Genomic DNA, 14,728 nt, shown 5'->3' with positions numbered 1-14,728 from the left:
ACCCTTACCCCCCGGCCGCAGGAACCGAGGGGCTCCCGCTGCCGAGACCCTCCGCCGCTTTCTGCAGCCACGCCGAACTCGCGAGCCTGAGCGGTGCCCAAATCCTGGAAAGCCTGTGGCGATGGGTTTTTAGTTTTCCATAGCCCGGTGTGGGAGCGTACTCATAGGAGTTAGGAAGAAATTTTTCACTGTGAGGGTGGTGAGGCACTGGGACAGGTTGCCGAGAGTTGTGGATGCCCCATCCTTGGAAGTCTTTCAGGCCAGGTTGGATGGGACTTTGAGCAAACTTTTTTTGTGGAAGGTGTCCCTGTCTGTGGCAGAGGTGTTGGAACTAAATGATCTTTAAGGTCCCTTCCAACCCAAACCATCCTATGACTCTGCACAGAGTGGTTGGTAAAAGCACATTCTGAGATGTGCTCCCGGCCTAAGCAACTGCCCTGCCCAAGCTGAGGCTGCAATCAACCAACACCCATACCCGGAAAATGGGGCCGTGTTAATAACCAGCACAAATCCTGCTCTAATGCTGCCACGCCTGACAGCCCGTGTAACACACTCGAGTCCTGTGTGTTGGTGTCACCTGAATGCCACAAACCTGAACTGAGGTGAGGCAGCAGGGAAGACAAATGCCCTGGTGTTACCTGCAGTGCTCCATGGTACATCTCCCTTCTGGGGGGTCCCAAGCAGGCAGGAGCCTGAGTGGTAATTTGGGTGACCTGTGCTGCTGGATACAGTACAGCTTGCCTGGCAACTGAGTGAATTTAGCAAGGTTAGGATTGGATGTGTTTTGCTGAGAAACACTAAATACGAGTAGTAACAACAGCTGCAGAAAACAGTATGTGCCAGAAATGAACGACAATACTCCAGAAGTTAAAAAAAAAAATTATATTGTTAAGTACAGTACAAAAAAATCTGTGTATAATTGTAATGTAATCTGGACCAAACAGCAAAGAAATAACAAAAATATAAAAACTGCTAAGTCTTGACAAAGTTTTCCCTATAGTACCAAATACCACAAGATACAGATTATACAAAGTGTACAAATTTTAATAAAAATACAATACACCAGGGTCGTGTGTGTTTTTCACTCTTCAAGAGTTTTCTGTTGTACAGAGGACAAAGCTAAAGCTGATCCCCTTCTGTTTCCAAAAGCAGATCCAAAAGCAGCCTTCACCACAATGCTCTCAACTGTGAAGGGCTGGAAAGAGCCAGTTATTTTCTGCTGCTCACAACAGCAGATGCTTTAATATGGGCCAGGATCTGAAGCAGGATTGGACTGCCTCCCTCCTGGGCCCTTCCTAATTCCAGGCTCATTAGGATTTGTCCTAAATTGTTAAAATGTGTGTTCTGGTCTGGTGGTCTGAGAATCTTCAGCACCTCCTCTGCTGAGAAAACCCCTCACTGCACTGAGAGAAGATTCTTAAGAGACAGACTACCTTGTACAGGCACATCTAGGGAAGATGTGGCAAAGAGGCATGGGGAGAAAAACCCTCCTCCACACCGCAGGATTCAATTTACTTCTGATGTGGGGCTCAGCCACAATAAGGGACAGCTCACTTTCAACTGTCCTGAAAAACAGAAGCTTGACTTACTTGAAAGTAAAAAATGCCTCTTCTGTAATTTAAAAACTTTCCTGTTACAGAGATGATAAGGCCTGAGTCAAATGATATTTCAGTTGTTCTGCCTACCTTCACAAGATAGCCTGTTTCGACAAATACTTAGAATCTTCCTGGTGTTTCCTTACACAATGCCCATGCTAACTACTATACATAGAGTTGATTCCTGCAGGAAGTGAGGTGAGGCAAACTTGATTCACATTTTCCACACACTGTTGGCTGAGGGAGGAATTTTTGCTTTTAAATTATGTATATATATATAAATATATACACACACAGAGAAATATACAGGATAAATTAAAATCTGTTACAGATATTGGTAGAAGTTAAATACATGTGATATGAACACCACATACACATACATACACACAGACAAAAGCCTAAATAGGAATCAAGCGTTCTCCTGCGGCTCCTCCTCCAGAGGAGCAGAAAACCAAACTCCAAGTATGTGGCTGGAAGGAAGGGAAACTGGTCCAATCAACCCACATGTGCCTTACTCGGTCGTAACTGCTTCACACTGGCCACTGGTCACTGCCCTGCAGCAGCACCACAGCTCCTGAAATAGTGCTGGTGAGAGGGATGGGGGATGAGCCATTTCACAAAACAGGTGCAAGATGGGCAGAAGCAATCCGAGTTTTTCCCATCTGCTTCCCTACTCCTTTCCATCAAAGCAGGCTGACCATGCCATGGAAAAATCAGCAGGAGGTTCATTCTCTCAAGCCAATGCAATGGGTTGATACATTGTGCTAATGATGATTTGAGTCCACAAGGAAAAATTTATCTTGTTGTTGTCTTCTACTTCACTTCAAATGCCAGCTACCAGACCAGCCAGCTGATAACTTTCAGTTATTACTGAGGAGAAGGGGTTGGAAAAAGTGACCAAGAAGCAAAAAGCTATCCAGCTTTCCCCTCAAGAAGTGGATTTTAAACAGAAAAAGAGTTACAAATAGGGCTGGTGAAGAATTCAGTTCTATTAATTGGTCCAAAATATGTTGTCATCTCTACCTGCCCACAGAATATCAGAATACTTTAGTTTAGGCAGGGATATCAGGAGGTCATCTGGCCCATCTCCCTGCTTAAAGCAAGTCCAACTAGAGCAGGTTGCTCATTCAGTTTCTGAGTATCACCGAGGAAGGAGAGTCAAGAACCTCTCTGGGCCACCTGTTTCAATGACCCCTCTCACGGTGACAGCTTTCTTCTTTATATTGAGAAGTCCATTCTCTGTCTGCTTCCCCCACTAAATCTGAATTTAAGGCGAGTATCTCAAAAGCTTTCTGAATTCTTCGTACAAAATACTTTCAGATTGGAGGACATTTCACCCACCAACACAAAAGGGTTTTCTCAGCTTAACTTCACAATTTTTCATAAAATAGAAGTCAAATAGTTACAATCCTATGTATATACTATACATATATAAAACTTTAAAAGCCTCCACATGGAGCCCTTCGGGAGTGCCAGCGTAGTGCATGTACACAAGTCAGTTACGCAGAGGTTGAGTACATCCCAGGGTCCTTTCCCATCAAAGTCCAGGCATGATGTAGGCAATGTTGTCTAGCGTGTTTGACTGGGGAAAAAAAATTCAGTGTTTTTTAGTGTCAGATAAAAAATGGCACAGGTGAGAGTACTAAGCATAGTCACTTGTGTTACAAGTTATCATAGGATGAGACAACTGAATCTGCCTATTGATCACCTCTAATAGGGTGCCAGATGGGAAAAAAAGTGCTCTTCAGTTTTTCTTGCAAAATGTAACAGAATTCTGAGAGTAAGAATCCTTCTCATGCACATCAGACAAAAGACCCAGCTGTATGTTCTTCAGATACAATGTTTTAGTAAGGTCAAGCCTGTGGCTGGATAGCTGAAGGAGGCCTTAGGAACAGCACCTTTAACTGAGAGACTGAGGAGCTGGAGCTGCACCAGTTGTGATTCTAGCATCTAGCAATGCCACCTACTGTCTGAAAGATAAATTGCAACACAACCGCTGGGGTTTATCCATGTCTTAAAACATCACTGTCGTTACGCATCTGACTGTGAAAATCAGATTTATTACCAGCTCCTGAACAGCAGCTTCCAGAAGTGAAGGGTAGTTGCCATAATTCACCTAAAGCTCCATTGCTCCTTAGAACAATAAGCTGATCAAGTTTCCAATAAACACACCACTAGTCATGTAGCGTCACTGCTCTGAATAAACTTGGCAAGCAGGAAGGAAAAAAAGCATCGGAGTTTTTCCATGGCTTAAGATGGGAACACCCCACTGACTCAGCTTTTGTGCACAGAACCAGTTTGTGGGAGTTCACAGACTAAACTGTCAACTTTGCTCCTGTTGTTGACAGTCCATTCTCTTAATGAATAAACGTTTGGGCTGCCCTATTATGATATGACAATTGATATCCCAATTCTCTTGTCCTCTCTGTCAGACTGCTTTTAGTCTCTTAGCTCTTCAGACTCTGTATTTTTGATTTTTGCTCCTCTCCTTTGCTGCTTTATTCATGTCTCCTGTAGGAAGTATGACTCCTGATGGCTGCTGCCATCTTAATCTATGTCCACATCAAGCTACATAAATGCCACAAGCTGTTGCTAAATTAGGGCTCAATATTAAGAGTAGCTTAAAGTGGAAAAGAAACTGTAGTTATGCAGCTCCTTAAGACAGAGACTATTTTTCTTTCCTCAGAGAAGGTTTCAGCCACTTGTAAAAGGTGCTACACCATCACATTAGGAATCCTGAGATCACAAATTGTTTTTTATGCTACTGAAGGAAAAACAGCTTGCGTGATACAGAGCAGCTAGAAGATGGGTTTTATTTTTATGGAAAATTAGAACTTTCAAAAATACTGGTATACCTGTATTTGATTCAGATTGATTGACTCCATCACTAAAACAGGACCTACCCACACTGCAATCAATGCTAAAAATATTAGGTCAGTAGCCAGTGGGAGAAAAAAAGGTTGCACAGTATTGTACAATCGTAATATCTGTAACAATTTCAATAAATATTCTTCTGTAAAAGTGCATGACCAAGACAAATTTTCTTATTGCACTGGAATTATAATTACATTACACTGATTAATCAAAAAAACTCTATTTAGACTCTACTGAAATTAACAGTGCTAGAGAGAAAATAACCACAGAGAACTCACCAAAACATGCTTTGGGCAGCCATTCAACTCAGGTAGTTGTGTGGTCAGACATGCCAATGGGCCCAAAGCACAGATGATTGAATCTAGGAGTACTGACAAACTTCCTGAAACAGCCACCATTCCCTGGTAGTGAGGAAAGCAAAAGATTGGGATAGGGATGAGTAGTGGAAATTGCGGTTCTTTCTCAACTGTATCCACGCTCATGCAGATACAGTATCTTCAGCTCCTCCAGTCCACTTCCACTATTTACACAGTGACAAAACTGTGCCTCGTGCTTCACAGAGAGACTGCAGGCCCAAAACATTTGAAGTGTTCAGTAGGCAACGAACTAGTGCAAGATAAAGGTAGGAATCAACAGAAAACACCAGAAAGTTGTCAGCTGCATAAAACACTGATTCCACACATTTTTGTAATATACTTTCTGTGCCATTTTGTACCATCTATTTTGCTAACTATGTGAGTCCTAATGACAATGGTTGTTTTATTTTTGAAGTTAAAGGAATGCTAAGCCTATAAACAAATGCTTTATTCATTGATATACTTTCAGGAAAGGGAATTTGTCTGTGTGCTTTTCTGGACTCTGGTTGTTCCTCTCATGATCTCAATAAGCATACCAAAAACAAAACGCTAGAACATTTATTTCACTGTTGATAAAATAAGCAAGCAGAGTGGGGTGAGATTATCATGCTACTCATAAAATTCAGTGGTATTATTTGAGACAAATATGTTTTCTCCTTAGAGGCTGAGCTGAGTTCTGAAAGTGTACACATGTGTATGTGCATTCACAGAGTCACTGTCATTTAACAGTAGGAAACCATTAAAACGTGACATTATGTTACCAGGTAAGTTGAAACAATAGTAGCCCCTTATCCAAAGCACTGGCAATATGATACTGCCAGAAAACCACCGGACATGCAAAAAACTTCTTGGTAAAGGCTGGTAGTTTTCTAAGAAGTAGAACAGTAATAGCAACTGCCCAGAGACTGACAAAATAGCAAGCAAGTACCAAATCCATGGTAAGTAAAGACTGAAGGGTTTGCTGAACTACAAATTGCTTTCAAGGACCTAGAGCTGCAAAGCATCTGTCTTTCTTTGATGCCAACTGTTTACTGAGACTTTTTACTTCACTGAAAATAAAGAGCAATGCATCAAAGAAACAGGGCATGCCACCTCTAGTTTCTCTTCCTAACAGAAAACCACCGGTTAAACTTTTAAGAAAATAAAATAATCATCTCCCTCAATGCATTGTGTAGATTACAGGACATCACTGGGACTCTGCTGGTTACAGACTCACCTCTGTTTCCTGCAGTCTGTGTCCAATGAGGCTCAGAGATTCACCCAGCAACTGTAAATGTGCAGCTACATCAATAGGATCTGTCTCAGGGGCTTTGGCTGGTGAGGAAGGCACCACTACGGTGCTGGTGGGGGATTTTTTGTGAGGGGAAATCGCTCCTGTTGGAAGAGCTGGAAACACAAAAAATTAAAATTCCATATTCCTTGCTTTCACTCTTTTACTCAGAAGCCCATTTAGTTACTAAAGTTCAAATCTCATAGGCATGAGATGCTTAAATGGTTCTTAATGGTTGCCCCAGTCCCAAAGTCTTTGTAGTCGTAACTTTTTTTCACATGTACAGAACATCTACCTCAGCTGAATGCAGCTGGGGAGATTTGATATCAGAGATACTAAACTAAGAACAACCCAACTTCCCTCTAGCAGCAAGCTAATCCCACTAGAACTTCCTTTCTGCCTCTTCTTATTTTACATTTCAATCCCTAAACTGCTAAAATGAATACCATTCCACAAATTAGACAAGGAAATCTTTATGAAAAATGCTGACATCATTCTTGCTCTCACAGAAAAGTTGATTTGACTGTGATTTAAATGTCATGGTTTGTGAGAAAGCAGGTAGGGAAGTGAAGCAGGTAAGGACCTTTGTTTTTTTGTTCCACAGGCAAGACTACCTTCACTGTCCAAGAAAAGAGATGAGAGTGAATAAAGCACAACAATTACCTTTCATTTTTGGTGCACCATCTGAAGATGATGCCTTTCTCTTCACAGTGGTGGCCTCTGCTTTATTCTGCTTGTGTTGGAGATACTGAGCTTTCTGTTTCCAGATCTGTAGTTACCATGGTAAGAAAGGAAAGATTCATAACATTAGGTAATTCTGTTACCTGATGCCAGGACCTGGAGGCAGAATGATGTTACAAAACTAGGAGGTGAAGCAATACCACAAGAAGAAAATGAATGCTTTTATGTTTGCAAGGGCAGGATTTCCATACTTTCCACCTTTACATGCTTTAGGGATATAGGAAACGTATTTCATGGCATTGTGGCAATGCTGCCAGCACATTCTGATCTAAGCACCTAGTTCACAGAAATCATTTTACAAAAACATGTCACACAAACACTCACCAGTTTATCCTTCTCAGGTAGCTGCTTCCACACTTCTGCCAGTTTTTTACTTAACTCCCCAAAATCTGGCAGAAAGAAAGAAGAAAAATGTTTAAAACAAATTTGATTATAATTTATCTAAATTCACAGCTTGGTTAAAGTAAAATTATAATACACTCCTGTCTCCTTTGCCACCTCTTATTCTAAGTATTGGCATATTCTTTGCACTACGTCAAAATTAAGAAGCTGGTCTGAAACAAAGACAATATGTTCTGCTAATTAATCTGACTGGGGTATAATCAAGAGAAGAGAAGGCTGGATTATTCTCTTACCTATTCCAGGGTGCTCAGACACAATATTTGTACGATATTCCTTACAGAACACTTGATAAGCAGACATGTTTTTCTTCTTTGGCTAGTCAGAAGAAGAAAGGAAACAAAGATTTTTAATTATGATGAGACCTTCTCCAATTTAATAAGAATTTGGCATTTATTGAAGACCTAAAGAAAGATACGGTACTTAGATCAGGAACCTTAAAAAGCAGTCCTTTACATCTTCTGGCTGAGTTTAATCTTTATGAAAGCACAAGAATCAGCCAGAACCAGTCTTAGTACAAGGCTTATCTTGCAAAACTCAACAAGCTCCTATTCTAAATTCAGGATCGACAGAAAACTTTTTAATGTATCTCAGTTTTAAAACTTAAAATAATGAAACCCTGTATCTGTTATACTATTCACAGTACCTATTACAGATCTGTCAAAACAATTTAGTCCTCATGATAATGTTTTGTTCCATTTCTTGAATCCTTACAAAGTGCTTCCATTTGGCAGGAAAAGAGCCTGTGTAGTACACTGACAGCAAAGGTATTGTGATTGCTGAGCTATGATCAGGGAAAAATTCCGGAATAGAATAGGATACTGGCTGAACAGATCTGAGCTCTGTCTGCCCATTTCCTCATACGAAGCATTATTTCTCTATCTGAACATGTACAAGCTGCTTTCCCCCATTTACTCACACAGCTACAGTTATCTCATTTGTAACCTTGTTCATATGCTAGCTACTATTTCTGCTACTCGTATCTTTATGCAGTAACCATGGAAAACTGAATATATAAGTACAAAACTGGGAATGTGGCAGCCTGTAAGAATTAGAATTTTGTTTGAATACAGGAGTAAATGGGTAAATATCTTCAATTTTCAGGTAACAGCTTGATTCCTTTTTACAGGAACTTTGATCACTAGTCCAGAAGTCTGCCTGGGAATAGCTAGAGCCAGACCCATTACAAAAAGATGTAAATGTGCTTGGTACATGACCTGTACCAAGCAAAATTAAGTGTAACTTTCCCAGAGGACCGCTATTGGCTGAAGACTGTCTGTGCCACAAAGCCAGAACAACATATATTCGTTTCGCTACAAATAGAAATCACAGTGGCTAACAGTTTTTCAAACATGCTTCAGTTAAACCATTGATAATTGGTATCAGTTATCCTTTGTTTCAATTTAACATGCCTTTGCAATGGAGTGCCTAATTCACTATTACCCGTCACCCAATTTCTGTTTTCTCTCCAATTTTTCCTTACTTTGTCTCTTTCTCTTTCCTTTTCTCTTTCCTTTTCTTTTTCTCTTTCTCTTTCTTTTTCCTTTTCTTTTTCTCTTTCTTTTTCCTTTTCTTTTTCTCTTTCTTTTTCCTTCTCTCTTTCCTTTTCTTTTTCTCTTTCCTTCTCCTTCTCTCTTTCCTTCTCCTTCTCTCTTTCCTTCTCCTTCTCTCTTTCCTTCTCCTTTTCCCATTTCTCAGACTTGTCCTTCTCCTTGTCTTCCTTTTTCCTCCTCTTCTCACCTTGACCATCTGAGTGAACAACAGCAGGAGGAGGTGGAGGAACAACATAGGGGGTACTGGGAGGTGGTGGTGACACTCTTACTTCTGCTACTGCCACTGGAGAGTGCCCAGAACTCTTTTTAGACTTGGAGTGCTTCTTCTCTCTGTGTTTCTCCTTGTCCTTTTTTTTCTTACTTTTTTTTGACTTCTTCTTTTTCTTGATTTCCCGGTAGGAGTCATCTATCACCAGCTCTCCAGCCTCCAACTCTCCACCAGAAGAAGAACCAGATTCTGGTGGTGCCTCCATACCTGCAACCTCGTACTCGCTTGCATGGCCCTCTGAATGAAGGGAGGTGTCAGCACCAAAACTCTCAGAAGGTGGATGTGAGTCCGGAGGCAGTTTGTGCTTCTTTCGGGATGACTTCAGGAAGCTCTGCAGATCGTGCCCAGGCAGGAATGAGCCTTGCTCATCTCGAGCTGATTTCTTTGAAGATTTCTTTGCAGCTGCTGGTGCTGAAGAGTAGGATAAAGAATCATCATCTGCTGCACTACTTTTCTCTTTTGGTGAAAGGATGAGCTTCATCTTCAAGCCATCAGGTTCACGAAGAGTAAGTGTCTCCGTGTTCACGTAAAGAGGTTTCATTTTTTTAGATTTGTGGGAGCTGCTGTCATCCACTGAGTGCTCCCCACTGCTCCCACTCAGCTTCTTCTTGGGATGCTCCTTTCTGCTTTCAGAATGGCCAGAGGAAGAATGAGATGATTTTTCAGAGGTCCTCTTTGAAGACTTTGAGCTTGTGGCCAAAGGTGTGGTGATAGCCTTGAGCAAATCCATGGTTGTATCAGCTGAGGATGGGCTAGAAGCTGCTTTTTTCTTCTTCTTTGATGGTAGATCCAAAGGCGAGACACCTGAAAGAGACCAAGAGAAATGTACATTGAGATGCTTCCCTTAAAGACAGCAAAGAAAGGAAGTGAGAATCCTGTGAGCCTTACAATTACAGGTGACAGATTTACATCCTGGCTTAAACAGAACTGCAGCCAGCTCAGCACAGCCTTACTGATACAATTCAGTATTCACAGAAGTATTCAGTGTCACAGAAGCTGTGACACCTGAGCTGGTCAAATAATTTAAGGAAGGCAGAGACAGCAGGAAAGTTCTTGAAGTTTTGTCAAACTCCATTCTACTGTGGAATAATATATTTTGATGAAAATAAATCTTACTGAAATTGTATCTCAAGTGCAAGGTTTTCGTGCCATTTTTAGCCAAGGTGAGACCAATGAGTAGAAAATATGAGCTTTTCCATTCTGTAGACAGATTTTGATGAAAGATGAAATTTCAGCTTGGCTTTCTCCTTCTATTGGGCCAAAAAAAAATCCTAAAAGTGTTAAGCTTTTATGAACCGAATTGTCATTTTCTGGCCAACTTATTAATTGTGATAATAACTGAACAGAAAAGCATTTATTTTTCAACCTCAGACATTCTGTTCTTATAAATTCAGAGAAAGTTATACTACCTGTAAGTATAATTAGTTTGTAATGCAATAGGAAAAAAAGAAAAGCAAATGTCAAATGGGAAGGCATGGGTTAGAAAACTACAACTTGTACATGAAAAGGGGATGGAAGATCTCTGTGCCCTACAATGGCAATTTGTTAAGACAGACTCTGAAAATGTAATTCCCTAACCTTCTGCTGTCTGGTGCTGATCAGCGTCAGGTTTCTGATGACTTGTTCTAAGGTTGATGTACTCTCCTCCTATAAAATGCTAACCACAAAGCTTGCTGACACTGGCTTAAGAGCATCCTTTCCTTAAAGTCATGATTTGTTAGCCCCTTGCCCTACTTGACTACTACCTTACCTCTGTAGCAGAACTCATCGGAGGAGTGCTTTCTCTTCTTTTTGTGAGGTTCTGTCCCTGGAAAAAACTCACTGTCCTGGAATAAGAAGAAAAAAGTTGCTGACAAAAAGGAGGGAAACAATATGACAGTCGCATGGACTATTAGACAAAAATTAGTAGGAAGTATCTTGATACTACTGTAACATCAAGGAACCGTAGGTAAGAACCAGGATCATCATTCTAGGTGTTAAAAGGAAACCTACTCTGTCCCCAAGAGCACAGTGTATGTATAAAGAAAGACAAGATAGGTGTGAGAATACAAGAAATGGTATTACTCAGGATTGGTTTCAGCACAGTCACCTAATAGCCATGGAGCTTTCTGTAGGCACTGCAGCAAAACAGGCATCCAAGGAAACTGAAACACAGATCTCTGTACAGAGGCCCCCCAAGTGAGAGGAGCAATATAAAAGAAAACTTGAAAAAGCACATTTGGAAAGTGTTGAGATATGGGCAGTGTGTGTGTGTGAAAGTGAAAGCCATCACTTGGAGATCAGCTGATAAGGTGACAAAAGACAGACATCTACCTCTTAAGAAAGCTAAAAAATAACTTAAGATGCACAGACTGTCAAGCCTTGAAAACAAAGGCAAGCAGTTGATGTTTACTATGCTGAAAAAGAAGTGACAGGAGGTACAGAAAGGTGATAACTAGAATGATGGGTGAAAAATACGTCCTTAATATGCCATGTCACCTAATTATTATCTGTGTCTTGATCAATTTATCAATCTGAAACTGAAGCTCCTCTAAAGAATTCCAACTGTGGGGTAGAAGACTTTGATTTTAATTTTACACTAGAACTTGCTTTCCAGATGAAAAAAACCCCAAATCACTAGATATCCACCTCTGAGCTAACAGCAGAAATTTTAACTCAAAGAGGAAAGTTTTGAAGAAACTTAAGTTGCCACTATGTGATTTCAAAAGTTAAGGCCCCAAAGATGTAAATAACATTCTATCCATCATTTGCTGGCTATTTATACAGCCATAAATGCTAATTTTTTTTTAATGTGTGTAAGAAGTTATTCACATATAGGCATCTTATGATTTGCAAGGTTCCACATTAAGACTAGGACAACACTCCTACTAGCTTATTTTCTGAGGCCAGAAAAATCAGAATCAAGGATTGATCCCCTCCTTTTCCCCAGGAAAATTACTGAACAACACAGGACATGATTAGCTGCTCTTGCTGTCTTCTACATGCATTTCTAAGTAAAAACAATTTTAAAAAAGGACAAGAAATCCATTCCATCACATTCCATTCCATCACAACCTTTATGCATATCCTTACACCTTGAACCTTTTCTCTGAGGGTTTCTACCTGAGTCGCTATCTCATCTTCCTCTTGCAGAAGATCCTTGTACGAGCGCTTTTTCTCTCGCTGTATCCTGCCAGATGCCAGCCCGTCGTCAACACTTCGGTGACTCTCTAGGAATTCTGTGATTTATGTGACATGGGAAAAAAGGAAGAAATGAAATACCACATTAAGGACTGATAGACAAGTGGACCATGCACAAAATAAGCTAACAGAGGATGCAGGCACAGAGTGATGCACAAAACCCCATAAGCACAGAGGCTTGAAAGATAACCGTCTGTATTGTCTGACCAGAGGGATGGGGCTCGGTGCTCTAACACAATCATTCCAGATTTAATTTCTAATGCCTGGAGATTCCTTCCTAAAGACAAATGGACCTGGAAATGTTACCATGACTAAACCTATCATTATCCCTTGTTCCTAGTCCCATTGACCTGGCCGGGAGAAGAAGGGCTGCAGTGGCAGGGCTCCCAATCAGGGTGTCTACCTTATGAAATACCACTCATTTCTCTCAAGTTCTAATCCCAGTACTCTACACCTGGAAGTCAAGGGCTTGGGATCCTCCAGTAACTTGGCCAGGTTAAATTTAAGGGCTCCATAGCACACTAGCTTCCTTTCCCACTCTGACTGCATGGCCTGGTAAGGGCTGCAAAGGGCACTCTTTTAATTAATTAATTAATTTTTTTGTAAATCCTTCAGATCATGAAGCAGTCATACCTTCTTTCTTCTTGGTGCCATCATAAGCCATGGTGGTCCTGCAGGAGCCTGTGAATGAGTTGCCACGTCTGGGCTCCTTCCCCCGTTCCCATCTATAGGAAAAGGTCTGAGAAACAGAGAATGAAAAAAACCCTCCCATAAAGAAGAATCATTATGTAAATTGGGAAACTTTCTCTGAACCAAAGAAGTATTCTCTGGAAGACAGCGGGAAAGGAAAGGAAAGGAGTGGTCACTCTTCAGGCTTGACAGATCAAAATGGATGTTGTATTATTTTAAAGATAGAAATTACCACCTCTGTCTTAGAAAATACCTAAATCAAGGAAGTAATTTATTTACAAAAATAGAAAGAAGGTGAGAAGACAACTGAGTTTGATTTTTATGACACACAAAACTGCACCCAAACTGTGTCAAAGCCATTTTTGTCAGAAGCCACTGTAGCAAAGAGTGGGATATTTTAATAGATTTCAAACCCTTGAATCTCAGATGAAGTGAAGGAAAAGACGCGACCAGGCAGAAAGAGTTAAATTACAAAAGAATTATTATTAATTTTTTTTAACTAGAGGACCACACATTTTGTATTAGAGGTGTGCATCCTTCTGATGTGTTTCCCAATGCTACCACTGCAGCCATTCTGAAAGCCAGCCTGGGAGACGGGAGGGAAGAGAGCACTCCTTTTAGCTAGGCCTGCAGCAACCCAACCTCTGCTCCCCCAGGTTTCAGGTCTCCTCTAAACAAGTCACTGCTCCAGCTATGGGCATACAGCAGGACAGAGCTGCTACGGAATAGCCACGCTCTGGTTCTCTCAGAGCAAACAGCTTTTGCTCCTCAGCCAGTGACCAGCTTTGCAAGAAAAGATCGACCTTCTGCTCCTATGGGATTAAATCAATTGCACCCAGCTGCCTTTGTGTGTTTGTGTGTATGTGCATATTCGTGTAAACATCCAGCCACAAAGACCGTGCAGCTTGCCATCCTAGCTGTCACGGTAATCTTGCCACACTACATGGAAATACTTTGGGAGCAGGGAACTTGTGCTTGTACATTCCCCATGCAACTCAATTTTATAAACAACTGGCTGATGCTGACAATGTACAACATATTCATCCTATTGTGGCTACTTAAGTGATACAACGAAGTCACAACTAAATAAAGCTTGTGGGTACACAGGAGATGTTTCTGTTTAAATCCATAGGAATACATGTTATTTCTTCAGCTTTTGGGAAAACACCCACTGCAGATTGTCAAGTCAGTATTCTGACCATTATACATTGCTGGTAGCAAACACAAGGATTCTACCTACGCACAAGAGCACTGCATATGTACACTCAGAGAGCACTGCACTTAGCAATAAAAAAGAGCATCTTGCCACTTGTGGGCTCGTGATCTTGAACCAGACCTTGTCAACATTTTGTAATGTTCCCTTGTCATACAGACTTCAGTGGGAAGACACACAATACCAGAGCATTGTGCTCAAGACGGTAAGGGCCTAATCCCGATTATGCAAAACAAAGCTGAAGACGGTAATTCATGAATAGTTGACTTGGAGAGTCTAAGATTTCTTTGTACCTACATGCGTATCTTTTAAGACTCTTTTAAAATCTTATCTACTTGGCAGTACAAAGGTTGGTAGATACTGCCCAAAGGCGCTCACAGCCCAGACCTCCAATCCGGCAAATACAAAACACACCCTTAACTACTCTCATCCTGTAAACCTCAATTAGGGTCCCCTGCTTCACATTCCTGTGTTTCAGCAGTGATGGCACAGGCTCAGCGGGGAAGCTCTCCCTTCACGTCTCCCGTTCCTGCGGGTTCAAGGCCCAGCCTTGCTCTTCTGTAGTCCCGGAGCTCCGCACGGACCCCCG

General features: G+C 41.2%; 1 protein-coding gene across 2 annotated transcripts; it reads right to left on the bottom strand.

Annotated features, from left to right (window-relative positions):
- Positions 1-867: 867 nt before the first annotated feature.
- Positions 868-14,722, bottom strand: HMGXB4 (HMG-box containing 4). 2 transcript variants are annotated; one of them, XM_017737880.1, is made up of 11 exons: positions 14,474-14,722; positions 12,870-12,978; positions 12,159-12,274; positions 10,807-10,882; positions 8,719-9,860; positions 7,472-7,553; positions 7,161-7,225; positions 6,759-6,864; positions 6,042-6,211; positions 4,748-4,870; positions 868-3,177 (listed from the first exon to the last, which is right to left on the bottom strand). In XM_017737880.1, exons 1-11 carry the CDS (start codon positions 14,567-14,569, stop codon positions 3,133-3,135), a joined length of 2,130 nt encoding a protein of 709 aa, XP_017593369.1. In that variant the 5' UTR covers positions 14,570-14,722; the 3' UTR covers positions 868-3,132. The 2 variants fall into 2 exon arrangements, with proteins under 2 accessions (XP_017593369.1, XP_017593368.1); XM_017737879.1 differs by having other exon boundaries at positions 12,870-14,722.
- Positions 14,723-14,728: the final 6 nt, after the last annotated feature.

Source organism: Corvus brachyrhynchos, unplaced genomic scaffold (genome assembly GCF_000691975.1).
Source record: "Corvus brachyrhynchos isolate BGI_N302 unplaced genomic scaffold, ASM69197v1 scaffold56, whole genome shotgun sequence".
Taxonomy (NCBI): domain Eukaryota; kingdom Metazoa; phylum Chordata; class Aves; order Passeriformes; family Corvidae; genus Corvus; species Corvus brachyrhynchos.
The sequence above is the reverse complement of the archived record's forward strand: the minus strand, read 5'-3'. Positions and strand labels throughout refer to the sequence as shown.

Bases quoted from the DNA above. Each gene is read 5' to 3' on its own strand.
- HMGXB4 (XM_017737880.1), bottom strand. From the start codon at position 14,569: ATGAGAGTAGTTAAGGGTGTGTTTTGTATTTGCCGGATTGGAGGTCTG. The intron at 9,861-10,806 runs GTAAGGTAGTAG...GGTCTCTTTCAG, and splicing joins CGATGAGTTCTGCTACAGAG to GTGTCTCGCCTTTGGATCTA. The intron at 7,554-8,718 runs GTAAGGAAAAAT...TCTTCTGACTAG, and splicing joins AGGAAAGAGAAAGAGACAAA to CCAAAGAAGAAAAACATGTC.